General features: G+C 38.9%; 4 protein-coding genes across 4 annotated transcripts; 1 reads left to right on the top strand and 3 right to left on the bottom strand.

Annotated features, from left to right (window-relative positions):
* Window positions 1-69: 69 nt before the first annotated feature.
* LOC133458301 (nucleotide sugar transporter SLC35D2-like) lies at window positions 70-7,284 on the bottom strand. The gene is made up of 12 exons (XM_061738046.1): window positions 7,105-7,284; window positions 6,858-6,891; window positions 6,692-6,778; window positions 6,482-6,549; window positions 6,316-6,387; window positions 6,092-6,160; window positions 5,754-5,856; window positions 4,987-5,079; window positions 4,259-4,326; window positions 3,950-4,028; window positions 3,781-3,863; window positions 70-1,500 (listed from the first exon to the last, which is right to left on the bottom strand). Exons 1-12 carry the CDS (start codon window positions 7,212-7,214, stop codon window positions 1,395-1,397), a joined length of 972 nt encoding a protein of 323 aa, XP_061594030.1. The 5' UTR covers window positions 7,215-7,284; the 3' UTR covers window positions 70-1,394.
* A 5,142-nt stretch (window positions 7,285-12,426) lies between these two features.
* Window positions 12,427-15,146, top strand: aqp12 (aquaporin 12). Its single transcript, XM_061738043.1, has 3 exons — window positions 12,427-13,060; window positions 13,293-13,409; window positions 14,842-15,146. Exons 1-3 carry the CDS (start codon window positions 12,466-12,468, stop codon window positions 14,967-14,969), a joined length of 840 nt encoding a protein of 279 aa, XP_061594027.1. The 5' UTR covers window positions 12,427-12,465; the 3' UTR covers window positions 14,970-15,146.
* Window positions 15,023-18,039, bottom strand: rpp21 (ribonuclease P 21 subunit). The gene is made up of 5 exons (XM_061738044.1): window positions 17,907-18,039; window positions 17,701-17,801; window positions 16,278-16,360; window positions 16,005-16,148; window positions 15,023-15,887 (listed from the first exon to the last, which is right to left on the bottom strand). The coding sequence occupies exons 1-5, from the start codon at window positions 17,961-17,963 to the stop codon at window positions 15,790-15,792; spliced, it is 483 nt and encodes a 160-aa protein (XP_061594028.1). The 5' UTR covers window positions 17,964-18,039; the 3' UTR covers window positions 15,023-15,789.
* A 363-nt stretch (window positions 18,040-18,402) lies between these two features.
* pak2b (p21 protein (Cdc42/Rac)-activated kinase 2b) lies at window positions 18,403-27,090 on the bottom strand. The gene is made up of 15 exons (XM_061738042.1): window positions 26,890-27,090; window positions 24,971-25,192; window positions 24,738-24,844; window positions 24,441-24,591; window positions 24,262-24,293; window positions 24,032-24,145; window positions 23,770-23,902; window positions 23,595-23,658; window positions 22,746-22,794; window positions 22,232-22,344; window positions 21,993-22,110; window positions 21,736-21,835; window positions 21,428-21,624; window positions 19,452-19,589; window positions 18,403-19,323 (listed from the first exon to the last, which is right to left on the bottom strand). The coding sequence occupies exons 2-15, from the start codon at window positions 25,158-25,160 to the stop codon at window positions 19,237-19,239; spliced, it is 1,593 nt and encodes a 530-aa protein (XP_061594026.1). The 5' UTR covers window positions 25,161-25,192; window positions 26,890-27,090; the 3' UTR covers window positions 18,403-19,236.
* Window positions 27,091-27,976: the final 886 nt, after the last annotated feature.

Genomic DNA, 27,976 nt, shown 5'->3' with positions numbered 1-27,976 from the left:
GATTAGTACCGGTAGTATAATAATACTAATACTAACAATTATAATAATAAATAAAAAAACTGCACATGCCACGGTTGTTCTTTTTTAATGTAAAAATACATCATTGTTCTTCGGCTACAAATTACTGTTTGAAATTATACCAGCATCATCAGTTCACATTACCTACAAAGGGACTCAGCCTAAAAAAAAAACAAGAAACAAACAAGTAATAAATATAAACTGAAGCATATAGAAATCGGGAAAAACAGTTAAAAAGTCATTAATATCGTAACCATTCAAATATCCAAGGACCAGTTGTAATACTTTAAAACCTGAAAGTTATGTTTCAGGAAACGACATTAGTCTGAGTCTTCTCAGCAAATGTAACAGCAGGTGAAAGATTGTTTCCACCTTTTCCCAGGTGCTACCTTAGTTAAAAGTGCGAGAATATTGTGTCAAATAAAAATTGAAAAAAAGAAAAAAAACATTTATAATGAAATGGGCAGAAATAAAACAAAAGCAAACAAAGCTCACGATGCATTCTTGCTTACACACTATACATACTGCTTTTTAATTCTACATAGATAGAACCTGTGATAATAAGCAAAAACAAAAACATAACATATTCTGTGATACTAATGGAAATAAATGTAAACGGTCTTCTTAAATTATCTCCCGCTAAAAAAAGAAGTCAGTAACATCGTTAAACCCACTGACTTTTACTAACCTGAAGTCACTGCTCACCCACTTTGGTTGTTTGAATTAAAAGGTGATACCACCTCAGTACTGTCTATTTGTAATACGTTTACAACAGTATTTGCACAAATAAAGTTCAAGGTTAAAGACTGAACAACAGAAAATGTCAGTGCATCTCACTGAGCTCAGAAGGCCTCTAAAGTTACATTCCTTGTAAACGGCAAAACAGAGAAGGCAATAAAAATGCGTACGCCTTTAAAATAACCATTACTTAATTTCCCTGCAACGTGTCTGTACACACTTGTGCTCCAGCTGTTCATTTCTGCATTCAAGAAACAAAACATCGTCAAAGACAGAATTGTGAAGTGTCAAAAACAAAACACAAAAACACTTTGAACATGAATAACACCAGTTCCATGTTCCCTTGTTCTCAGTACTCAAAAAGTACCTCATCAAAGTTATTTGAAAATAAAAACCATCTAAAAATCTGCCTACAATCCCATTGGAGGGTGTCGTAACCATGGCGGCAGCAGCAAGGAAGGCGTGATGACAACGTGGCTCCACTTCCGTAAAAAAGACGCGGTGGAAGTTTCTGGAATGTCATTTTAACCCACCCCATGCTTTTTCTGATAAAATACTTTTAAATTAAAGTTGTAATAAAAACAATTCTCTCTTTTTTTCCCCATTTATCAATATAAAACTCTAAAATCCAGTGTGTGTCACACGACCACCTTCCCTTTGAGGTCCAGCTTGGCGTTGTCGCTGGTTTTGCTGGGCTGCTCCTCCGTCAGCGTGATGTAGGAGTACACCAGGCTGCCAGCAATACTGCAACAACACAGACAGCAGCACAGGTACAAGTAAAGTACACTTTTCACACCGTTTTTTTTTTTTTTAGTAACAAAGGGAGCTTGAATACTGGCGTTCTGTAACATTTATGTGAAAGTTGGCTACCAATTTTACTCAAGCCAGAGAGAAACGTCCTGCAAAAGTGTGTCCTTACAAACATGGAACCGGCATCCTGGACACAAAGCGTGATTTGACGTAGTATGTGTGTCATCACAGCAGGCGAGACTACTATATGCCGTCAGCCCCCTTCATATTGTTATAACAGTGTCATGGTCCGTTTGACAGGTGGAGCTGTGCATGAGAGTTAGTGTGTGTGGGTGCAGCGTGCTCGCATGCAGAAGTTGACCGGGCAGGTTTCAACAGAGTAACTACACAGATTTAGCTGCATATAGAGCATCAGTACAGTAAATAAAAACGTTGCGGCTCCTCCAGCTGGAAAAGTCTATGACTATGGTTGGTAAACAGATACTTTTCACAATATTTATGCCACAAATCATTATTTTCTAACCATGTTAATGTCATACTGAATAATTCTGACTGATTATTTGGCCGGACGGGGAGTGACGGCATCCTGTCCTTGATGTGAAAGCTGTTTCTTTAGTTGTTCTAGTAGTCTGATTTCATCTTATCTAAGTTTTCTTATTTCTGTATCTCCCAAATTGTTAAATTATAGAGCAAGTGATTAAAGAATAATGTGTGGTGCAGACTCTTCTTCTGCATCTCTGAAGGTGCCACACGTAGAACGTGATCATAAAGATATTCTCACACTTCTTATGTGACATACAACTCACATACAACCGGTCTCTCCTTTTTTACGCCTTTTGGTCTACCTCAGTAGGCGGAAAAAAGAGCTGATCAGATCTTGTACCTTTTCAGAAATACAGGCAATTACATACAGGCACTTACACCGGGAAACATTCAGCAAAGAAGAGCCCATATGTAAGGACCTACAGTATACTGTAAAAGAGGAGAGAAATATTCAGAGGTAGGTGTTTGAGTGTACCTGACTGATGCTGGGAGGACCTTTCATGATAGCGAGAGGAAATCATTACATGGTACGAGCTGTGATCTCCTGCAAATTATCTTGTTTGAGTCCTTGTAACTACAGGTCCAGAGGTGTGTGAGCTACACACCAGCCTGGACCGGTTCATTTGTTTTGTTTCAGGAAACACACACCTTCAGCCCTTTTCTTTAGAAGACAACTTAATGTTTCTATTAGATTTTATCAAAGCTTTATGTCTTACAACATGACTTTTGAAACTTTTAGTGCATGTTCACACTTGACAGATTTAGTTTGACTGAAGTTAACTTGAATGCGGTTGCTGCATCACTAAAACAACTGAGCTTCAAAACATCAAAACTTGGGTCAACGCCAAACAAGTGATCCCCGACACCGAAGAGATGAGTCTCAGCCTGCTTCCAGACAAACTCCTTTAAAGCACAGCACTGACCAGACATACACTACTTCATTCTGGATTTCAAGCTTTCCATGTACTCGTAAATATAGGAGATTTGTTGCTTGGCTGTCAGAACCACTGTTTCCTTGCAGTACATACTGTATTTATCTGTGCAAAACAAGAACTCCTCGTACTGTTCTGTGGGACTAGGAATGCATAGCTATTACCTTCTACATTTTCAGCCTCAAACAAACAAGACTTTATGTACGTGATGTTTTAAATGCTATGGAGAGTTCACGGTGACTGTCACACATGGAGCTCATCAAGTAGTTAATTGTATTGAACTGATGATGATGTAAACCAGATGATTTTTAATTGCTGTCACCATAATGGTGGCCACATGTGCTTTTTGATATGGCAGCGTTTTACTATAAGATACGTTTCCGTATGTGATAATAAACTATGTTATATGGTTTCTTAATATTAAAGCTCAATCTTTGGTTTTTTACAATAGACCCAGTCTGTGGAATTTATTTCATGTCAGAATTTCAGATCAGCGAGGAGTTCTGTTTAGGGTCCCAAAAAACAAGGGTCAACCTTTTGCTTTTCCTCTTTGATACAAATTATTAGTCTGGTTCTTCACATAAAGCCACCCGCTGCACCACTGAGATTGGTCTGGCACATTGGTACCAGTGGGAATGACTGAATGGGAAAGGGACCAAACCCATTTTTACAAAAGAGCTTTCTCATAGTGAATGGGTATGGTTGGGCTGGGTCAACCACACGTCCACTTCAACACCTTGATCCCTGAGGATAACTGAACATGTCACATCAAACAGCAAACAGTATTGTGATTTCATACCTGATGTTCAAACCTATGAAGTTAGTCCATGAGAAAATGTAGTCTCCACTGAACACCATCCCAATGTATGTCACCAGAACATTCTGTAGTATGGAGAAATTATGAAAGAGGGTGAGGTTTTCATGCCATTGTGAATTAAATTGTAGTTTCAGTCGTCCATGCAGCTCACCTTGATGCACCCCACAATGGTAGTTGTTAATGCAGAGTTGTATTGGGTACATAGTACAGTGGAATACATCAGAACAAAACTGAAAGTAAGAGGAAACATTGTGTTTAAATAAAGTAATGACTGTTTCAGCCAGAAATAGGATGTCACAATGTTCCTGCAACACTGTGAGTCACTGTGAGCTTCTCATTTAAACAAACAGATGGATCTCGACGTCATCACTGATTATAAGCTACATACACTTTGTCTAATCAAGATGTTGCAATTTACACATTAGTGGATGCCACGCTTCAACTGTGGTCTTTATCTTACCCCATGACACAGGAGAGGATGAACTGGGAGAGGAAAAACATGTTTGACCAGCCATCATATTCCACCGCCTGAAATCAGAAACATAGCATGGGAAAAGCAAAACCGTAAAGGGCGCGTACACAAGCACATCAAGTATGTTGAAGGAAATAAATTATATCAGAGGAAAGCCATGTATGGAGGCAACCACAATTAAAAATGATTTACTCGACACTAAAGTTAAACAGAGTCACAACTCATGGGTGTGTCACGTTGGGCTTTCAGTGGAAGAGAAACATTATACAGCGAGTTACCCGAACACTGAGGATTTGGTAACATGACCCAAAACAATTTTACATGCACAAACTTGAAAATCCAACACTAAGTTTCCATTAGTTTTAAAAACGTGGAAGTCTGTCTTTTAAGTGGGTATCCAGTCAAGGGAAGTTGTAGCTGCTCTGTAATAACTCTACTAGGTGCATAATAGCATCTTTGTGCTTTTCAGGCCACTGGGCCCCAGCTGGGCAAACCAGAAGGTCTCTGCCAAGACTGACCAGAAAAGACAGCTCATATTTACAGCACACACCCATAGTTACACGTATGTGCACTCACTTTATTTTAGGATTAAACCCAGGAGTAACTGATCAGTACCAGGACTGTAAGCTCCACCAGCTAATTGTGGGCATTAATAAATTAATTTGTAGCATTAATAAAAGAGAATCAAAACCTGGCACACGATGCAAACTGCTCACCTTCTGCATATCTCCCATCACAAGAGCCAGCAGCAGGGTGGGAACGAACATAAATAATGCATTATAGTACAATAATCCATATTTTCCCAACTCCTGAAGAAGGTAAAAACAGAAAGAGATGAGAAATGAGCTACAGAAATAGAAAAAAAAAGTAGCATATCCTGCGCACAGAGAGTTATTCATGAGGTTGTTTTTTTTATGCATTCCTCTCTAACTGACTCACATACACATGTCATGCACAGCCAGGCCACCGCACTATCTGCAGGCTCTAGGATGCATTTTTCTGACTTGGGTTCTCACGGCTTTATCTCCCTTGCTCAAAACAAAACACACGCACGCATACATATATATACACCTCGGTAGTAACAGGGTGCTGTGCAGACATCACAGACTAAATCTGGATCCTGCTCTGCCTCTGCTGTAACACGAGAGCCGAGCACTCTGCTCTTGTGACATAAAAACTTAATTAAACAACCCACAAGACATTTCTGCTCCGACAAACAATAATTAATCTGACAGTTGCGAAAATGGTTTAAAATGAACTACGGTTGTATTTCAGAATACTTGGGCGTTGCAAATTATTTTTCAATAAAACACACTTAAAACATAAAAAAACTAATTAAAGACCAACTTGAGGCAACTATCAGCAATGAGCTACTACAAGTCAGATGCTTAAGGATAGTTTGGGTAGTCATCAACAACGATTTAATAAAACCCGGCTTCTGGTCAACAATGGTCACTATTCATGGGGTGGTGGTGCCACATACCTTCGCATCTAATTTCTGTTTAACGTAGGCTCCGTTGGCTGCAGTCAGAACATCATTCAGGAGTATGAACACGTAGCCTTGCAGGTCAAAGGACAAGTCATCGCTATAGACAGTTATGGGAACATGGTAGAAAATGTCATAAATGAAAATAAGGGTTCAGGCACTAAGAATTTAACTACAAGCTCAGTCTGTTTAAGCAGGAGGGCTTTTTACTACAGACATGTAGTAACAACATGTGTGTAATGACCCTGAAGATCGTATCAACCGAGTGCGGACATATATCAAGACAAAGCCCCTTTTGTAGAGACACAGGGACACCTGGAAATTACAGAACTTACCTTGTAGCTATGAAAGCCCCAAGGATCATTGTAAATACCGTCAGCTGGACGGGCCTGGAGAATTTCTTCCTGCCAAAAGGTCAAAGAAAATGAATTCAATCTGTCTGCTTTGAGCTGTTATTAATGGCCAACTTTACTCTTAAAATAGTGCTTTTGTGTCACACTGGAAAGAAGAACAAGAGAGGGACTGAGATAAGTGGGTTATCCATCATGTTTTATCTTACTTGAGCAAATATCCTTCAGCCAGCATTGTGAATAAGATGGAGAACCTCCTGAGGACCGTAAACATCGGCAAACTGGTGGAAGAGGAAGATGGCCATGCCAGATATGATTAATGTATGACTAATTTGTATTATATTTTGGTCCAGTTATAACATAATGAGAACTTACTTTAGTCTTTTTGTGCCAAACAGACCAGTGATTTGATTTCCCACATAAAGGAGAGGTAGAGGAAATGTCTGGGGAAACCAGTACAAACACAATCTTAACAGTGATCAAACAAACCACTTTAGAGATGGAGAGATCGAGATGAGGCAGCCCTGATTAAAACATACATGTGTTTCAATGAGGAAAAGTCAGTAAAGTACTGAAATGTCTCACCTTGCGAGGTATGCTGTGGTCGTAATCTGGGAAGGTGATCACCCTGGCAGCCTTGCCCACCCACAGCACGATCACCGTGGCCAGCATCTGCAACAAGACCCGCATGTAGCCGTCTGTCTGCTCTGAGCCGAGGGGACGCCAAAGTAGCAAAAAAGGTTCAACTTACTTGTCCTATTCCGACACATATCGACGAGGGGAACCTGAAACAGCAGAGCAGAGCCGTCAGTGAACATCGCGGCCGACGGCCAGCTCAACAGGAGCTCACAACTTGAGTAAACGGAGCAGAAAGTGCGGCTGTTCCGGCCCCGTGCGTCTCCCCGGCAGCAGAGTGGCAGAAGTTGCCGCTCATGAGCCGCTCCGGCCGGCTACCGGCCGCCGTCAGCCCCGGTGCTGCTGCCCCGGTGCCCGCTCACCTGTGGTTGGTCAGGACGCTCTTGTTCACCACCACCAGCAGGAACGAGCTGGCGCCGTAGAACCCGGCGGCGAACAGCTTCACGAAGAGCGCCGAAGGTTTCTCCGCCATCCCCGCCCGCTGCTCAGTGCTCTCCGAGCCGCGGCTCTGCCCCCGCCATGGCTGCAGGGCGCGCGGCCGCCAGCTCCGCCGGGCGGGAGCGCGCACGCAGCAGGACGTTTCACAACTTCCGCTTCTAGTCGCCCAAGCAGAGACACGTGTATATATCATATATCTATTGCAAGTCATTTGTTAGTTTTGTGTGGCTACAATTAACGCTTCAGAGAAGTTTTTTTGTACTTTTGTACTTTTATTGACAATTATACCTAACATATTTGGCATGGTAGATTGCAGTGCAAAATACACAAGGAACATAGGCAAGCCTCAATAGGGTTGCCAACCATCCATTGATATATGATATGAATACTTTATTACAGACTCAAAAGGTTCCATATAAAATACATAAAAATTCTGTGGAACGTCAGCTTGTAGAACTGAAACTTGTTTTAAATGTTCCCAAAACCAAATGCATGATCTTTTCAAATGGCAGGAAGATACCTGAGCCCCCTCCCAGTGTATTCTCCCTACAAGGAAATGTGATTGATTTTGTGCCTTGCTACAAGTATCTGGGTGTTTTAATTGATGATCGGATTTCTTTTAAATCTCATATAGAGAACCTGATCAAGAAATTAAAGCTTAAGCTGGGTTTCTTTTATCGCCACATAACATCCTTTACATTTGCTGCCAGGAAGAATCTGGTTGGTGCCACCTTTCTTCCCCTACTGGATTATGGCAACCTTCTTTATATGCATGCCCCTGCCAAATGTCTGCAATCTCTGGACTCTGTGTATCACGGTGCCCTGAGGTTTGTCATAGGTTGTAAAGCCCTCACTCACCATTGTACCTTATATCGCAGAGTTGAGTGGCCCTCATTGGCTGCACGTTGTCTCTCACACTGGCACATTCTTGTATATAAAGCCATTTTAGGTGTACTTCCCCAATACTTGTGTGGTTATATTTCAAGAACCCAGAGCACTTACCCCCCCTTGTTCCAACGATTGTTATCTGTTGAGTGTCCCCAGGGTTCGCACTGAACTTGGCAAGCACTCTTTTATGTACTTTGCACCTTTTGCCTGGAATTCATTGCAGAGCACCCTGAAGTTGAGGGATCTTGTTTCTTTGGGATCATTCAAGAATGTTATGAGTGACATAGAGTCGGCCTCATACTGTTCTTGTTCTTGTTCATGAAAGCCCCATTATCTAGCTCTACTGATTTGATCAGATTATATTCGGTTTATTTTATTGTTGTTTGACTTGGTGTTTTAGGTAATTCTGTACTGTCTGCTTTAACTGTTGAAACTTAATGTTTTAAAGCTGCTGTCTTGGCCAGGCTTCCCTTGTAAAAGAGACCATTGTGTCTCAATGGGACCGACCTGGTAAAATAAAGGCTAAATAAATAAATAAAAAAAGAAAACATCAAAATTAAAGGTCACACATTAAAATACATGCAAACATCTGTTCCAATGTTTCCATAGTCCAGATGTGTACCTTGTATCACTCCATTTGATGTTAGTGAGTGCAGTTATTATTAGACAACTGACTCATGGAGTCGACACATAAATTTAAACATTAAATTCCTCAGCAGAGCATGGAAGGTGGGGACACAACAATTAACAAATAAAGTTCTCGCACTTGTCCATCTTGGATGCTTAAGGAGGATCCTGAACGCATCATTATATGCTACCTGCAACTTCCTTAGCTTGTATATCCATGGTATATATCTATTGCAAGTCATTTGTTAAGTTTTGTGTGGCTACAATTAACGCTTCAGAGAAGTTTTTTTTGTTCTTTTTTACCTTTATTGACAATTATACATAACATATTGGCATGGTATATTGCAGTACAAAATACACAAGGAACATAGACAAGCCTCATTATAGGGTTGCCAACCGTTCCTTGAAAAACGGAATTGTCCTGTATTTATAAACTAAAGTACGCGTCCCGTATTGAGCTGAAAAGGGACGCACTTTGTCCCGTATTACTGTGAGAGTCAAAAAATAGTCATAAAATGCCAATGGAAAATCGCATTGAGCTGTTGAGTTCATAACTTATTTTTTTCTGTTTTACTACAACTGTAGCCTAGCACTTTATTTGTTAATTGTTATGTTCCCTCCTTCCATGCTCTGCTGAGGAATTTTACGTTTAAATTTATGTGTCGATTCCATGAGTCAGAAAATTGTCTAATAACTGCTCTCACTAACATCAAACGGAGTGATACAAGGTACACATGTGGACTATGGAAACATTGGAACAGATGTTTGCATGTATTGTAATGTATTTTATATGGAACCTTTTGAGTCTGTAATAAAGTATTCATTCATTCATTCCTACAGTCATGGCCTTTGAGGCACAAATATGTTAACACAAATAAGTTTTCTACAGACTTTCTGTTTGCACTTTTGTTGTTGCACTATTACAGGATGGATGTTCTGCTTTCTTTCTATTGTTTTATATTAATTTATACAATTTTAAGTTAAGCAGGACAGGTTTCTGTTTAAGAAAGATACTTAATTTATTCAGTTAATTTTGTATTAAGAATTGCTGGATAATAATTTGTTTTCCATGTGTTCATGGCATTCAAAAATATGCATCTAATTCCATACAGGTTCAAGTCAAATAATTAAAAAACCGTTGCACCCACAAAAAAGGGGGCTCAAAAGCACTGCTGATGAGGTGTCCCTATTTTTCAGGGAGTTGGCAACCCTAGCCTTCAAAGAAAACTACAGATGAAAGAAAAAAATTAATAAATAAGTTATAATTTAAAAAAAGGAACATAAGGGAGAGCTATAGGTTTTCTGTGACGTTAAGTTCCTCTATTAATCTACTGCATTTTATTTATTGTTTCCTTCTGCAGCGTTATCTCTTCTTATTTTGGTGACTGTCACTGCACTTCCTGATTCAGACTAGACACGTGACCTCTTTTGATCCAATCACAACCTAGGAGTAACAAGCGGTCCTTGCCTAGCTGTGCTGTCCATCTTTTATTCAGACCAATCTGATAAGTCATGGGACAGGAAATAAAAACGGTTTATTTGTGAACATTTGTTTTTGATTTCCCAACTTAGCCAACCACTTTCTAAGATATACCTAAGGACGTGTGTAAATATATTTACTAGTCTGCGCTCATATTAGTTTTGCACATTTTTATATTACTTGTACACTATCCATATTGCTCAATACATTCCTGCAACTTTGTAAATATTTGTCATTACTTTTGCTATATGCCCTTATTTATACCGATTTTTGTTATTTATTTACTTTTTGTCATTTGTTATAGCATTTTTTTTTTTATTTGCTTGGAATTTTTCTTTAGTGCATGCCTTATCTCATATCTCACATATATGTTACTGCTGTGGATGTGACAATAAACTTGAATCTATAAATCACATGGCAGCAGTTCAATGCATTTAGGGCCTATAGACATGATCAAGAGAATGTGTTGAAGTTCAAACTAAGCATCAGAATGAGGAATAATGTGGATTTAAGGGACTCTCAGGCATCCATGTCAAGGTAATCATTTTCAGAGTTTACAGAGAATGATCTGTAAAAGAGAAAATATCCAGTGAGCTGGAACCCAACCCAAGGCAAAAATGCCTTGGTGATGTCAGAAGTCAGACTTGAACGGGCAGATTGGTATGAGATGATGGAGAGACAACTCAGAGAGCCACTTGTCACAACTGAGGTATGCAGAAAACCATCTCTGAATGCACAATATGTCAAACCTTGAATTAGAGTGGCTACAGCAGTATAATATCACACCAAGTGTCATTCCTGTCAGATAAGAACAACAAACGGCGTAAAAGTCAGACTCACCAAAAATTATACCATAGAAGATTGAAAATTTTCCTGGTCTGATGAGTCTCAATTTCAGCTGCAAATCTAAGATGGTAGGGTCAGAATTTCATATAAGGAACATGAAAACTCAATCTATCCTTTCTTTTGACAAAGCTTCAGGTTGTATGTGGTGGCGTAATGGTGTGGAGGATGTTTTCTTGGCATAAATTGGGGCCCTTAGTATCAACTAACCATTGCTTAAATGCCTCCTCCTCCCTGTGTGTTGTTGTTGGCCAAGTCCCTCCCTTTATGACCACAGTGTTCTCATCTTCTCATGGTTTCGTCCAGCCAGATAATGCACCTTGCCACAATGCTCAAATCATCTCAAACTGTCAATTGCACACCCATCATGGGTATGCAATTGACAAATCTGCAGCAACTGCGTGATGCTATCATATCAATATGGATCAAACTCTATGTTTCCAGAACCTTGTTGAATCCGGTACTAGGAAGGTGTACCCAACAAAGTGGTTGGTGGGTGTATTTTAAGGGAGAAAACATTCAAACAACATAGGTGGACCTTGTAACTTAGACTACTAAACTCTGCTTCTTGTAAAAAATAAGGAACTGTAGAGACTTAAACTCTTGGTAATCATTAAAAAGGTGATGCATTTTGATAAAGGCCCACCCAGATCAAACAATATACTGAGCTATTAATATACTACAAACATAGCATGTAACAGCTCCTGTTTGAGCCAGTCTTTAAAACTCTGCTCATAGTGGTTTAAAGTTAAGAGTCTAAGTGAATAATTTCAAGGTTTAAAAAAATACAGCATGATTTTGGAGGTGTAGTGATCAAAATGAAGAAATTGAATAATACTTCTGTGATGACGGTCTGTTATTTTACAACACCTCTCATTTCTGACCTTGACTGTTTGTGCTCATAATGGGATTGCATTTTATTTCTGCGCTTTAGTATCTAGTATCTACACATCACATTGAAAACAAAATAGTTTAAGAGCTATTTAAAAGAGAAATAAACTAAATAAATGAAATATGAGCAAAGATATGTGTATTTTAAATAATGTAATTAAATGAAAAAGCCTTACTACATAGCTTGTCTAAATTTGACCTAATTGCGCAACAAACATTTCATTCTGTATATTCTTTTCGTCCTCTTCCTTTAGCTCTTCTCCTTTATTCAGTTTTCGATTTTGGAAATTGGGTTGGCAATTTCGATTGTTCTCTATAATGAGAAAACTAAACTAAAAGTTTTATACAATTACAAATGACCCCCCAGAGAAGGGCAGCTCCCAGTATGACTGCAAAGGCCTATGTGTATTTTGGCAGGTGGTTGTGGGATAAAACCTGACGTGTCTCTGATAAGCAATGAGTCAGTGCATGTGCCACGTTGTCAAACAGTAAGCACAGTTGGTGTGTGAGCCCCCCTAACCAATTTCATGATTTGTGCAGGAACCTGATCTGAGCCATGTCTGGACTGAATGCATCTCTTGGATACTTCGTGGCTGTTGTGATTTTTTCCGCCTTGGTTCGAGCGCTCCTCAGAAAATGGCCACGGTTTAGCTTCATTTCTGAATTTGCCTCCTCTTTCATGCTGGTGGCATGTCGGCTGGAGGTGCAGACCATAGTAGAGGTGGGCGAGTGGGCTGGGGGCTTGGGGCCAGATGTGGCTGCAACGATGCTGTTTGTGTTGTTGCTGACTCATGGTGTGATTTGTGGTGGAGCATCAGGGAATCCCAGCCTGGTTGTGCAGAAGTTCCTGCAGCTTGAAGCCAGCACCCTGGCCATGCTCCTTGCACTCGCAGCCCAGTTTGCTGGGGCTCACGTGGGCTTTCTGACAGCTTTGTACTACTGGAGGCTGGAGCTGACAGACATGCACATGATCAAAAACCTGATGATCAGGGAGTGCAGCACATCCCTCATGGTCCCTGTGCTTCAGGGATTCTTTACCGAGTTTGCCTGTGCACTTATTTTTCATCTCATCATCTTGAGCCTGCGACACAGATCAGCTCTGATCCGAGTTCCCCTGATCGCTGTCCTCCTCACGTTCTTGTCCCACACTGGTAAGTATCAGGTGAACTCATCCCACAATAACATTAAAAAGCACTTCATTGTACTTTATCTTCTGCTTTATTTTTCAGAATGTCTTTAATGTGTATTATTTTTTTCTATGAACAAATTGACACTTTTTACTCATTGTGTTAAACCGTTACACTAATTTTTGGCCTCTTTCTTCACATAGCCTTAAGTTATAAAGAGCGAATACAAATCTCACACACCAAATCTGTTTTCCAGCCAGAGGATACACCTCAGCCTACATGAATCCATCTTTGGCATACGGACTCACCTTCAACTGTCCTGGATTTACGTTTGCAGAGTATGCGGTTGCCTACTGGCTGAGCTCTCTCACGGGTAAATGACATTAAATAGAGCGTGTGTGCATGAGCATACCTGCCAACATTGGGCTGTGAAAAAGAGGGAGATTTTCTGGGGTAGCGGTTGGAACGCTCCACTCACAACATCCCCACCCTGATATAAACAAGGCGACTTTTAATGAGCTTTAAATCCATAGCTACAATGAAATGTGCTAAAATGTACCTCCCAAAATGATTCTACAGCCTTCTTCGAGCCAATTAAGTTTAGTATTAATAACAATAAAATACAATATTTGTAGAATTTTCCAGGTTCCCTTTGTCCCCCAAGGACCTGTTGTAATTGAAGGTGTCAGACTTTGCAGCTTCAATCACTTTCTTGGAGGGTACATACTTGTGGCCAGGGCTGGTATGGTTAATCCTGCAATAAAAGGAGTGCGCAAAGAGTAGAATTATCCATACTCATTGCGTTTCCTGTGAGGATCTTTTCCACCATGCTGAATGACCTCTCTGAGCTTGCATTGCTGTGAGAGATGCAGACCATTGCCTTCATCAGTGATGTCAGATTTGTAAACATCTCCTCTTTCCCTAGAAGGCCCCAGAACCTTCAACTCTCTCTTCCTGTGGGAGATCCTTGCTTGCTATGACTTGATACTCCACCAACTCTTCCCTCAGCTTTTTTTCCAAAGCATTTTCTCAAACAAAACAAATTTTCAAATTTTCAAATAACAAAATAACATATTTTAACCATTTTCCAAACAATAAAATAACTGAAAAAATCTGAAAAATGGTTCAAATATGTTATTTTGTAACTTGAAATTTTTAAAATATGTTTATGTAATGCTTTGCTGATGAGAGAATATATTTCTCTATTTTTCTTGTTTTTGTGAGGGGGGATATATTGTTTTTCGGCACTACCTTGTTCTCTATAGCTGATATAACATGAATTACTGTGGGATCAATAAAGTTCTTATTTTTGCCATCTGAGAAAATTAAACATATTATATTTGGTGCCTAACTGTTTCCCAAGTATATTAGTGCGTGTGTGAATGAATAAATGAGACGTAAAACGTACATTTCTTTGTAGAAAGGCGCTTTATGAAAATAAGTCCATTCACTTGTATTAGTTTACAGCGCAGTCTTGCCACATCCAATATGGCGGCGACGTTGACGTATCGCAGCAGCTCCAAGGGGCGGAGCTTGGACGTAGGCAGTGCTTTTGGGTTGGGTTGCCAGGTTTGTCAGGAACCCGTTAATATAATACATCCATGCAGGAACCCCGACACGCGAAACACCATTGACTCATTTCACTTTAAAATCGGGAGATAAGCGGGAGAAATTACAAATCGGGAGCAGGGCGGGAGAAATGGTTGAAAATCGGGAGACTCCCGCTTAAATCGGGAGTGTTGGCAGGTATGGTGCATGAGTGCTGTCGGTTGTTGAAGCGTTCACAATGAAATCCTGTTTCCTAGGCATGACTCTGGCCCTGCTCCTGTACATGGGCCATATTCCCAGGATTTTTGCCAAAAACCTTCTGTATTTCCAGAAGACACGCTTCAGAGTGCCAAAAGGAGAGAAAGCGGAAAAGAAGAAAAAGTAAAATGTTGCCTTTTTTTTATGTGGGAATTGAAAAAAACGTGACGATAAATGACCAATGGTTAACATGTTTATTTTAACTGAACAAGCCTGGAAGAGAATTGAAAAAAAAAATAGCATAAAATAGAACTTAATTGTTCTATTTTTCGCCTGTTTTCAATAAAGTTATAATTTTCTTTTGCACCGTCTCCAGCTTCAACTGTACGCACACCCATAAAATCAATGAAACTAATATATCCAAATTGCCATTTACATCAAATTAAAACTGTGTAATTTTATGTGTATATGGAACATAATGAATGTTTGAAGAAAAAAATTATATCAAACATTATGAGAAGGAAATCATGATTTTACAAGAATAAAGTTGTAATGTACAGTTAAACATCTGTTTAGTCTAGCGTATGGTAAATTATACCACGATTTGCTTTAGCTGGTTTCACAGAGCTCACACAGTCACAAAACAAAATATATTTCAATCATCTTACATTGTGTCATCGGAGACATGAGTAAGGCTTGTTGAACTTAAACTTAAAAAAAAAAAACCCTGCTAAAAGTCACATCAGCAAAAGAACTAATTGAGGAGATGATGGGGACAACGTCCAACTTCATCTGGTTAGAGGTCAACCACAGAAGTAAGTGAAACAAAAATAATTTTTGCTCAGTTTATAGCAGAGTGGTCAAGAAAAAGTTTTCTATGGCTGAGTGAGGAGCTTGTTTGTTAAACATCTATGAAAATTCATGAGGAAAAAAAAAAAGTATCAGAAGATACAGTATGTTGCACAAAAAATAAATAATTCTGCATTAGGAGAGAGGAACCGAGGCTGCTACGTGCTGGCAGAACTCTGAGGAGCTCCAGGATGAGAAGACTGTGACTCACCAGGCTGTCTGGGTTTGGGCTGTTTTTTCGCAGACATGCCTGGATCTGTGGGACAGACAGAAAACAGTTGGTACCAGGTTCTTGCCATTCTTGTTTTTCCTACAACTGAGCCGTAATAATTCCTGCACAAAGACGTGTTTCTTGAGAAGGTCACAAACCCACCTGGTTGCTTCTGCTGCTTCTGCTGCTCCAGCTGCGCCTCGGGTTGCTCGGCCCATAAACAGTAATCGGGATTATTCAGTAAGGTCTTTCTCTGGCTACAGCTGAGACACCTCAGCACTGTGAAGCGAGTCTTGCGGTTTTTTCCTGATGAGAGCAAGTCAAGAGGAATCTATTACTATCTAGTTCTGAAACTCGTACAAACATAAGCTGAATGACTCCAAGACTCTTAGCTGTAGGTTGGATTCAGTATTTAGGACTCAATCAGTTACTCACTGCGTTGTCTTGTCGTAGCAGTTACACCGGGAATGAGCAGCGAGCAACACTTCTTGCACAGTGTTCTCTTCACGGATGGGTCTCTAGGATAAAATGAAAGTAACATGTTAGTCTGACTCTATATACTGTCGACTTCTCTGGCCAATCTGTGGCCATCAGCTCTGGTTCAGTGCGTGCACAGTTCAAATTCAAATGTTACTGTGGATAAATGTGACTATTGAACAAATACAATGCTCTAATTCAGTTTCGTCTTACGGCAGCAGTTTTTTTTTAATTTTAATATAAAAGAAAAAAAAAAACACTTGTATGCTTTGCAAATGATGCCACATCAGGCCCCAAATGTTGAAGGATTCACTTTAGTTGTTTACGATCTAAAGTTCAGTCATGTAACCAGAAGCACTCTGATGTGAAGTGGTAACTTGTTTCTGTTAGTTTTCCACCACATCCATCTGCTCCACCCAGAATCAACCCATCCATAAAGCTCCAGAGACAAGTTTTTGGTATTTTCTTGCCCAGTTGGGGAGCATTTGAATCATATTCAGAGATGATTATGCTTAGGACTTCACATCAGCCACATCTTTAGTACTTTAAACTATTTTCATACTTTTCTACTTGTGGATAATGGGTATTTGGCAGCTTTATGTTTACATTTTTGAAGTCTCTTTTATTTATACAGTTTATTTAACAGTTGCTTGTGTGGTCGATCTCACCTCAATAGTTTAACTACTTTAAGAAAATATTTTACAATTTTGTACTTTTAAGGAGTAAGCTGAACCTTTAGTTTTTTTTAACGTATCTCAATGATGTAATAAAGCCATCTAATAATTATGCAAATTTTAATTTAAGATATTTTCTCACTGTAAATCAGTGAGAGTTGGCCTCCGAATCCCAGTCTCTGATTTGGTAGAGGATACCTCATGAGGATCCGCTGAAGTTCACGTCTGGCCAAACCCACATATAAAACCACATCCCTTCATTTAAATACAAGAATATGAAATGAAGTGGCAGTGCAAAAAAAGTGTCATGAAATGTAAAACGTAAACGTGGCATTACAAAATAAAAGTGTCATGAAATAAATCTCCCATTATGAAATAAAAGTTTCATGAAACAAATAAATATCCCAATATGAAATAAATATACGAATATGAAATCATTTATCATGAAATAAAAATGTCATTTAAAAAAATAAATATTTTATAAATTAATTTTGTATTTATTTCATTGTTATGTTTATTTAATATTTACTAATTGAAGTATTTATTAAAAAAAAAAAAAGGTGTTCCATACACCATTCCCACAGATTGTACAAAACCAAACGCAACCACAAGACCATGCAGGTGACGTAATAGGCGATTCAATGTTTCCTTCCAAATAAAAGGCTAACAGAAACATCACACCATCCTCTTCTGTATACTTGACTTACTGTCTGAGGACCAAACGTCTTGCTATAGTCTTCTGTGTGAAGCAGTAAAAACGAGCCAGCTCTACGTTGTTTGGATTTTGTGATAAAACACAATGTGCAGCCTGTAAGAGAAGTGAAAACGTTCATGATGCTACCAGCTTAGCAACACAGCTAGTATGTTGGCCATGTGACGGCGGACGATGGGCAGTTTTCAAAGTACATCCAACCTGGTAAAGATAGTTCAGTCTTTGGTAGGCGTCTTTGTCTTTCAAGTTAACTGCCATCTCACTCGGAGGCGATGGAAAATATCACGCGTCTCAGATTGTACCAGCAGCTTTAAGCAAATGTTGGCAGAGTTAGAACCTAAAACAGACGTGTTTCCGGGAAGACCCTTCAAAATAAAGGCGCGCTACGACGTCACTAAACAAAGAATTTATAAATATATATATACATATTATATAAATTATATATATATATATATATATATATATATATATATTTTTTTTTTAACTGGATTCATCTCCCTGGGATTTCAAAAAGGAAACGTGATCCTTGAGCACACTAAATCATAAAAGCAAAATCAGTTTCATTTATTTGAAAGTGTAGACAAAACTGTTAGTTGGCCAGAGGAGAAAAAGTTTTATGATCTGCTCATTTTTTTTTTCAGACTAATTAACAATATATACATGGAAAACTTTTCTGGAAGAATACAAAGGGCAGAGCTTGACATACAATACTCATTTTAATACCAACAGAGAAGAAAATATAAACCCTGTCAATCTAATATTTTAATTGCCTGTAAGGTGCGCCTCTGGTATCGGGATACTAATGTCACAGGGGAAGAAGTTGTACAGTAGATCTGTCAGGTTTGACATTTATAAAACAACACAACGCACCACACTTACATGATGATTAATGCACTGAAATGTTTCCTATAAAAGTCTGAAAGAAAACATGTCCCTAAAATATGAGTCAATATGGAAATAACGTGTTCATTGAATGAACCACATCATATACCAAGAGGGGGACAAACATGAAATTCAAGTATCAAAATAACTAAGACACTGACGAGTTGAAAAGGTCAATTACAAATGTAGTAAAAATCCTGGGAAAAGAGACAGTGACATAATCAACAATACATTAGGCAACATCTTGCATTTGTTTAAGGCAGTTGATTTAAAAAACAAAACAACAAAACAAAAACAAACAAACACTAAACAGAACTAGGCATCTTCTTCATTCCAAGTTAAATACAAGCCTAGCCCCTAATGTGTCACTAGGAGATTCGATGTACAAAATTAACTATGCCTGACTCTAAAACTAAGCACTTTAGTTTGACTTGTCTTCTGACATGAGACAGAAAGTAGAGTTCATATGGACAGCGGTGGGGTTGTGCTCTCGATTTTTGGTCTTCTTCACAGTGAGGTTTGTGAGGGCTTATAAGGCTGATGCATCAGGAGAGGCAAGTCACTCTCAGCCTATTGTCTGGCACGTAATGTATATGGTTGGCACTTGTCTGTGCACAGCATGGGAAGGCAGGGGGGCTGGTTGCATCAGCTAGCGATTGCCCTTCATGGCCTCCTTGGCTGCCAGGATGAGAGGTGTGAGACTGGAGAGCGGCTTCGCCAGCTTCAGGAACGGATGCTGGACAACAGGACAAAGATCAACAACAGTAGGAGAATGAGAGCAAATCGGAAAATAAATGAGCAGATTTTGTTTGAAGCAAGAGGAGAATTAATTTGAATAAGAAAAACCCTAGGTGAAGGTTTTACCTGCAGGAGCTCTTTGCCACCTCCTCGTTTCTCTACATCCATTTCCAGGCAGCGGTTCAAGAAATCTCTAAAAACTGGAGACAATTTCTCTGGATTCTGAAGCTCAGGTGTCCCATTCGTTGCAATCAGGTATAATGCCTAAAAATGGGAAAGAGACATGGGCAAATATATCTTTAAGTTTTAGGTAAGTACACATTTTCAGCAAATTAATAGTTAAACTGGTGACATGAAAACTGTTTAGTCTGGCGTATGGTAAATTATACCACAATTTTCTTTAGTTGGTTTCACAGAGCTCACACACAGTCACAAAACAAAGATATTTCAATCTTACATTGTGTCATCAGAGACATGAGTCAGGCTTGTTGAACTTGAGTCCAGGACTTAGAGGCAAGCACTAATTTTAAGGACTTTTGTAAGATTACAGGATTGTCCTCTCTCCTTTTACTTATTTTTCCATGTAGTGGTAAAAAAAAAAATCCCTGCTAAGAGTCACATCAGCAAAAGAACTAATTGAGGAGATGATGGGGACAACGTCCAACTTCATCTGGTTAGAGGTCAACCACAGAAGTAAGTGAAACAAAAATAGTTTTGCTCAGTTTATAGCAGAGTGGTCAAGAAAAAGTTTTCTATGGCTGAGTGAGGAGCTTGTTTACCCACGAACAAGAGCTAAAACTCACTTTTATTGTCTTCTTTGACAGGTGGCTGTCCTGCTGCTAGCATGCAGAGCTCCAGCCTGTTAATATTAATGTGAATCTAACTCCACCATCTCAGCAGAGGCAGTTTGTCAGTAGGCACAAGCAGACATAAAAATGGCACAGGTGTTCTTTCAGTTAAACTGTTAATTTGTAAATTAATGCAAATTGTATTGACAACACTTTTTGGGGGGACAAAAACATTACTTTTTGATGTAAAAGAATAATAATGCTTAAAAAGGACATTTAAAAACTGCACAAATTTGTAATCGGACTTGGATTGGACTCGACTGATTTATTTTTTTTAATGACTTGGTTTTGCCTTAAAGTTGAACACTGGGTCCTAGAGACTTGAATCGGACTCAAAGTTTGGGGATTCGATCACAACACTGAGACTGACACGTCTAACCATAAACAGAACAGTCGACATTGAACTATCCACAGTGATAACATTCTTTGGAGCTGTAGAAATATGAATTTCTCCGGAAAACCAATATCCACAGTAAGAATATCATTGAACAAAAACACTTCCGAAATCACGTTGTTTGAAAAACTATTAAATTGAACAACAACATAATAATCTTTTCACTTTGTTAGGAGCAGCCTTTTCAGGGAGCCACTAAGATTTGTGTAAAATTTGAAATAATAATTGTGAGTAGAATTATCCAGCTTTTCCATGTTGATGTCTACTCAAATTCAAATCACCAAGCATCAACTGTTCTTCACAAATGGAAAACATTTTAATACAGATTTCAGAGCAGTCAAATCCCTCATTAGAGACAACTGTCTGACTCTGTTCAAAAGCAGCTGTTTTGAACAGAGCTGAACTGATTCTCAAAGGCTTGAAACAAGGCAATGGGACTTTTCTTTGTTTTTGTATACTATCCTTTATATTTCACCAGTACTGTAATGTGCTATGTGTTTTTTGTGTGTGACTCAAAAATACATATCATTAAAACTTCAGAAACAATATTAACTTGTAAAGAAAAAGGCATAATATGTGTCTTATTTCAAAACCAGAACTGATAAGACAACTTGAAAGAACTGACAACTTAACTCTGTATTTCCCAAGTTATGGTTTGAGTTGAGCCATTGTCTGTGCTTGCAGAGAACAGAACCAGTTCTTATTGGAGTTTGTCCAGTTTTTTATGTTTATGTATGTTTTTTTCAGGTGCGCAGTCTACTACAGGTTAAACAGTTCATGGATCCCACAGTAGATAATCCACGTTGCTCCACATTAAAGTTGCCCAATAAAGAAAAGGCTGAATAACTCTTTGTACTCACTCGTAGTGGGTTTTCATTCAGGTACGGAGGCTCTCCTTCAACCATCTCAATCGCCATAATACCAAGTGACCAAATGTCAACTTTAGGGCCATATGCCTTCCTGGTCACCACCTCAGGAGCCATCCAGTAAGGTGTGCCTACCATGGTGCTACGTTTACTCTGCTCGGGAGTGATCTGGGCACAGAAGCCGAAGTCGGCTGCAGAAAAAAACAAAAAACAAAAAAAAAAAACAGTTACAATGAAAGTTTGAAGCAATCAGCTTTTGTCAAGTTACTGCTGGCAGCTGAGAGAAGCAGCACAGTACTCACTGAGCTTCACAGAGCCATCCATCCCCAGCAACACATTGTCACTTTTGATGTCTCTGTGGATGACCTGATTTGCGTGCAAGAACTCCAATGCTTGTAAACACTGCAGGCATGAAGACAAGAGGGAGAAAGCAAGGGAAAGTGGTTGAGGAGACGTTTTGTTCTACCTTTCACATAAACTGGAGCTTAGATGAGATTTGCTCTACTGTGTGTGATTGTTGCTTCAAATACCGAAAAAAAAACAACAAACAAACACATACCTCTCGGCAGACAGCAGCTATCTGGGCTTCGTCCATACAAGTCTCTGTGACGACATCTGTCAGCGAGCCGCCAGCCAGGTACTCCATCACCACAAACAGTTCTTCCCCCATGAGGAAACTGACAAATATATGTGGATAAAGAGCATTATATTCTACGTAATAGTTAATCAATGCATTTGGGATTTTAGAATGTGGTAGACTTATCCTTACACAGCTTGTAAGTTCAATTTCAAGCTCACCTGTCTAAAAAATTTACAATGTTGGGGTTCTTCAACTCCTTCATGACTAGGATCTCATTGATGATGAGCTCCTTTTTCGGCTGCTTTTGTAGATTGATCTGTTTAATGGCGACCTGCAGATGTGAAAAACCAGAGCCTCAGTGGTTACATGCAAGCAAAATACAGTTTTGAAAACAAACAAAAAAACACCCAACTAACCTAAACATTAAAAAAAAAAAAAGATCTATACTAATTCATTAACAAGATTGATTTATTAAGAATCAAATACAATGCTGTTTATTGGCTGTGCATCCACACCCTCATTTGTTCTATGGCCAGCAGGGCAATGATATCTAGCTTGAATTAGATCTTTGTCAATAATGAGTCAATTTGTAAAAACGTCTGTACGATTGTGACTATTATAGCAGTCATTAATGATTACCAGTATTCCATAATCAGTACAACACAGCTGCTCAGTAAAAGCTGCATAGCCAGGTTAGCCCCTTTAAAGTTCTGTTACTTCTTAATCCATTACCTCTTGTCCTGTGGCAACATCAATGGCTGTGAATACTGTTCCTGATGCTCTGCACAAAAAAAAGTGAGATGATTGATATACTTTGACAAGTAAATGAGAAATTATTCACTTGAATTCGTCTGTAAAAACGCCTTTCACACAAAACACAGTCGGATAAATCTTTCACTTTCCTCTTTAAAATCACTGACATTGTACTGTACGTGTACTTATAAGATATAACTTAGACAATGCAAGTGTATCACTAGGCCCTTTCTACCAACTCTGTAGCGTTGCACCCTACTGTACTGTGTGAATCTCATGAGGATGTAACAGATTAAGCTTTTTTCCTTGCAGCTGCTTTAAGAGGTAGAACACATAGCACATGTAAGAGCACAAGGATGCTTCAAACTCCACATGTAATGATGATAGTGATAGTGGGCTGTCTGCCGGTGGCATTCAGACTTGTACACACTTGATTAATACATTGTTATAGAGTAAAAGGTCAAGAGAATATGAAAAATCCCCAGTCGAGATAGTAGGCTGATCAGGACCATATTCCCGTGCCAACTTTTTTTCCTTAATCTGTACATGCTAGATGAAATACATACTGGTTTGCTGGTCAATTATTACGACTGTAACTTGATCATATGGGTTCTCTCTCTCTCTCTCTCTCTCTCAATTTTAATATCAGATAAATGGTGCACCTAATGACGTTAACTGTGACTCTGCTCAAGTGTTACAGTAGTTTGTTGTACCTGTGCTCCTCCTACTGTGGTGTACTGACAGTTCTCCAATGAAGTGGGTCTATAATTAACATTGCTAACACATGGTCTGAACATGCACTGGTATAAATAGTACATCCACACTTACCCCTGGCCAATTTTTTCATATCTCGTGTATTTCTTCTTGGGATCCCCAATGCTGACTATGGTTCCTGTAACCCCGACAACAATCATATGTAATAAATGATGGAAAACAGAAGCGAAAATAATTAAACTGCCCTGTTTTTGTAACAGTACATGGAGAAGTTGGTACAGTAACTTACTCAGTTTGTCCATGATCTCCTCGTCTGTCATCTTGCCCTTCTTTTTCTGTCTATCGGCAGCCTTGGCACCAGTGTCTCCATCTGGACATGTGCTTGGTGCTGGGATGGGGTCAATAACTGACCGAGTGTACACCTTTGCATTATACCAAAATATACAGAAAAGGATCAGATCTTTATGTTAGACAGGGGAATTAAAGAATGTCAGCAAAAACACAGCTTTTAATTGCTTTTCTTTTAAATCAAATTACAGGAAACATCTTACACTCTTTGTGTGTTCTGGTCTTGGTGCCACAATAGGAGGTGGAGCTTCATCATCGTCCTCATCGTCAATGTGTTTTATGTTTGGAGATGAGGGTTCTGCGCCTTTTTTAACGGGCTAGAGCAAGAACAATCAAATCAAGCAATCAAAGCAAGAGCAGGTTTTGTTGAGCTTTATAATGTTAAAAAAATCTAAACAAAACTGTATGCCCTTTTTAACATTTAGTTACTTACAGACTGAGGTCCTGGAGTGAATGCATCTTTCTCTGCAAATTGAAAAATGAAATGCTCTAATGATCACACTTGGAGTTTTGCTTTCTGTCAAAATTAACATTTTCTTTTACTGTGTAGCAACTTTATAATTCCAGGAGGTAAACAAACATTTAAATTTACAATCAAAACTTGGGTCTCACCGGAGGATGAGAAACTGAGGTACTTTTGTCGACCGTTGCCTGTAGAGTCGTAAAACTTAAGAACATCAAGCACAGCCTGTGGGTTTTTCTTCTGCTCTGACTTAGTGATGTTTGAGGTCTGGAGTAGTCGAGCCCATTGCTCTGGCATACCCTGCACGAGAAAAACAGCATCATGTGTCAAACAGGACAACTCAGCATGCAATGCTAATATTTCTTTAAGATGGCTGTTGGAGGAAATATAGAAAAAAGGATTTTCGAGGGTTGAGATCTAAAATAGCCTAAATGGTGAACACTCACAGTGAACTCCCCTGTTACAGCATCAAATCCAACATGTATGGTATGTTCAAAATCTGACGGCGGTGAGATTTCTGGTCGCTCTTTGTCTCGATCTTTCCTCCTTCCACCTGAAAGTAACCAAATCTTTATTGAAACCGACCATTGCAATATTGATGACACATACAAGATATTATTTCTTTAGAAGCAACATGTTCAATACATTGATTGATTAGTACCAAACTATTTAGCCTCACTTTTCTCAGCACCAGAGAAGATTGAGATGATCTTATTGCGAGGTTTCCTCTCCTCCGGTACAGAGGGTAGTGGTTTGGAACTGTGGTTGGCAGAGAGCGAATCTTTGCCGGCACTGGTGCTGAAAATGGTGCTGCCCGTCCTGACTGGAGGGGCAGGGGGTTTGTCCTCGGGGTCTCCGTTGTCGCACATTGCTGAAAGGTTGTTGTGTTGTCCTCACGGGTCTAAACAGGCAGGTAAACACAGTGCGTAAGGATGGACATAATGGTAAACAATACGGCAGAGGCAGCACTCACATCAGCATGAGGCACTGAGGTGCATACAGGTGAGAAGAAGTGGTACCTAGACAGAAATTAAACTATTGAGCAAAAAACAAATGCAAATTATTTCCAAATGAAACAGGGAGTGATGAAAAGTGATCAGAGGCTACTTTGTGTACTAATACAACTAAATAAATATTGTCATACAAACCTAAAGAATAGATAAAAGAGCACCTGAGAGACGCCTGGTCAAATTTTAGTTTGAGAAAAATGATCAGTATAACAATGAAAAAACAGCAAACAATAATGCTTTGGCACTGTAGTACCTGCTCAGCCTCGTCCTATTCCCTCATTCAGACAAAAGGCCAGGCAAGTGTATTTGTGTAGAACAATTCAACACAAGGTAATTCAAAGTGCTTTACATCAACATTAAAAGCAGCAAGAGACAATTATTTTATCACAAGGGTGGGGGGTGTCGGGTATGTGTGTTTGCCGTATGAATGAGGGTATGGGGATTGGGGGGGGTCAAGGGAGATTGTTTCTTTTTAGTTATTAATGTAAAGCACTTTCTGTTGCACTCTACCTGTATGAAAGTGCTATACAAATAAATAAAAGTTTAAGTTTAAGTTAATTAAACAGTAAATAACAAATAAAAGTAAATAAAATTATAAGAAAAGAGGTAAAATAATAAAAAGCCCAAGTTGTTAAAAAGTAAGGGCAGTGGAGTACAGCAGGTAAGTATATACAGGACTGTCTCAGAAAATTAGAATATTGTGATTTTCTGTAATGCAATTACAAAAACAAAAATGTCATACATTCTGGATTCATTACAAATCAACTGAAATATTGCAAGCCTTTTATTATTTTAATATTGCTGATCATGGCTTACAGCTTAAGAAAACTCAAATATCCTATCTCAAAAAATTAGAATATTCTGGGAATCTTAAACTGTAAGCCATAATCAGCAATATTAAAATAATAAAAAGGTATGCAATATTTCAGTTGATTTGTAATGAATCCAGAATGTATGACATTTTTGTTTTTTTTAAATTGCATTACAGAAAATAAATCACATCATTTATCATTTATCACAATATTCTAATTTTCTGAGACAGTCCTGTAATTTAAGAGTAGGCTTCAGTAAACAGACAAACCCAGAGTTAATAACTGCTTAAACAAACAACGTAGACGTTAGTCTCAACTAAACCACGCCAGTGTATTGATAAGCCACCCGTATTATAGTCTATTTAACCACAAATCAGTGTATTGATAGACAAAACAAGGCTCAATGTAAACGCGAAGAGAAGCTCTGGTGAGGATAAAACAGTGTGGTTGTCAAGCACAATCTGTGTGTACCAGGGCTGGGCTTTTAGGAGCTGGTTTTGGGTATTTAATGAGGGTTATGTGAGCCAGGGCTGGTGATCTGGAGGAGTTTGTCCTTCATGAGAGAGAGCAGGGCGGCTAGCAGGCTAGGCTAGCGGGGCTAGCTCCGCTAGCGTGCTAACCGAGACTCCCCCAACCAGCCCGTCCTCAGGCCGGCTACAGGCTGACAGCCGGCCCGGGGCAGCCCCGGTGCTCCCCCCCGGTAACCCGCTCCGCCCAGCCCGGCCGGTAGCGGAGTAGGTCGGGGCGGAGAGCCCTGCGAGCAGCGGTTTCCTCACCAGATGAAGCAGCCCGACTCCCGGACGATCCTCCCGTCTGGAAAACGCTCTGTAGTCCGCTAGAAACCCCCCCGCCGGAACATCGGGCCCTACGGGACACACGCTAGACGAAGGAGTCGGTGGAAGTGTGACTGTATTTACAGAGAGACCTGGAGGCCCTGGAGGATCCCGCTGAGGAAGGGAAGCGGAACTACAGACCCAACCCGGACTGACTGCAGGACATGATCCTGGAGGACTGATGAATGAGGGAGACCAGTGACCACTTACTGCATACTATATATATATATATATATATACATATAGATATATATAATGTATGTATGTATGTATATATATATATAATGTATATATATATATATATTATGTATGTATGTTAGTATGTATGTATATATATATATATATTATGTATGTATGTTAGTATGTATGTATATATATATATATATATATATATATATATATATATATATATATATATATATATATATATATATATATATATATAATGTATTATATAATAATTATATATATATATATATATTTACATATTCTATATACATATATATATATATATACATATTCTATATACATATATATATACATTATATATATATAATGTATATATTTATATATATATATATATATATATATATATATATATATATATATATATATATATATATATATATATATAATAATCTTTATTACGGACTCAGAAGGCCCACACACATCCAACATACACAAACAATAGCCCATCATAGGGCGGGTTAAGGCCATAATGATGCTATTTTCTCTCATATCCAGTCGACACATAAAATTGAACATTAGCTTTCGTAGCAGTGGCTGACATGTTGGTACATTAGAGGACACACACACACACACACACACACACACACACACACACACACACACACACACACACACACACACACACACATATATGTGTACATGTATATATATATATATATATATATATATATATATATATATATATATATATATATATACATATACACACATATATATATATATTAGGGGTGAGACGATACGGGTAACTCACGATTCAATACTGTGGCGATATGTGGCCCAC

The sequence above is a fragment of the Cololabis saira genome, chromosome 13 (genome assembly GCF_033807715.1).
Source record: "Cololabis saira isolate AMF1-May2022 chromosome 13, fColSai1.1, whole genome shotgun sequence".
Classification (NCBI taxonomy): Eukaryota; Metazoa; Chordata; class Actinopteri; order Beloniformes; family Belonidae; genus Cololabis; species Cololabis saira.
Note: the sequence above shows the minus strand (reverse complement) of the source record. Positions and strands in the feature narration are given on the sequence as shown.

What these genes read in the sequence shown, in the direction of transcription:
- aqp12 (XM_061738043.1), top strand. Translation starts at nt 12,466, where the DNA reads ATGTCTGGACTGAATGCATCTCTTGGATACTTCGTGGCTGTTGTGATT. An exon ending in CACGTTCTTGTCCCACACTG is followed by an intron (nt 13,061 to 13,292) that starts GTAAGTATCAGG and finishes TCTGTTTTCCAG; the next exon opens with CCAGAGGATACACCTCAGCC. An exon ending in CTGGCTGAGCTCTCTCACGG is followed by an intron (nt 13,410 to 14,841) that starts GTAAATGACATT and finishes CCTGTTTCCTAG; the next exon opens with GCATGACTCTGGCCCTGCTC.
- rpp21 (XM_061738044.1), bottom strand. Translation starts at nt 17,963, where the DNA reads ATGGCAGTTAACTTGAAAGACAAAGACGCCTACCAAAGACTGAACTAT. An exon ending in GACTGAACTATCTTTACCAG is followed by an intron (nt 17,802 to 17,906) that starts GTTGGATGTACT and finishes CTTCTCTTACAG; the next exon opens with GCTGCACATTGTGTTTTATC. An exon ending in GAAGCAGCAGAAGCAACCAG is followed by an intron (nt 15,888 to 16,004) that starts GTGGGTTTGTGA and finishes TCTGTCCCACAG; the next exon opens with ATCCAGGCATGTCTGCGAAA.
- pak2b (XM_061738042.1), bottom strand. Translation starts at nt 25,160, where the DNA reads ATGTGCGACAACGGAGACCCCGAGGACAAACCCCCTGCCCCTCCAGTC. An exon ending in CCTCAGTTTCTCATCCTCCG is followed by an intron (nt 24,294 to 24,440) that starts GTGAGACCCAAG and finishes TTCAATTTGCAG; the next exon opens with AGAAAGATGCATTCACTCCA. An exon ending in TATGAAAAAATTGGCCAGGG is followed by an intron (nt 22,795 to 23,594) that starts GTAAGTGTGGAT and finishes TTTTTTGTGCAG; the next exon opens with AGCATCAGGAACAGTATTCA.
- LOC133458301 (XM_061738046.1), bottom strand. Translation starts at nt 7,214, where the DNA reads ATGGCGGAGAAACCTTCGGCGCTCTTCGTGAAGCTGTTCGCCGCCGGG. An exon ending in ACCACAGCATACCTCGCAAG is followed by an intron (nt 6,550 to 6,691) that starts GTGAGACATTTC and finishes TGGTTTCCCCAG; the next exon opens with ACATTTCCTCTACCTCTCCT. An exon ending in GGGGCTTTCATAGCTACAAG is followed by an intron (nt 5,857 to 6,091) that starts GTAAGTTCTGTA and finishes AACTGTCTATAG; the next exon opens with CGATGACTTGTCCTTTGACC.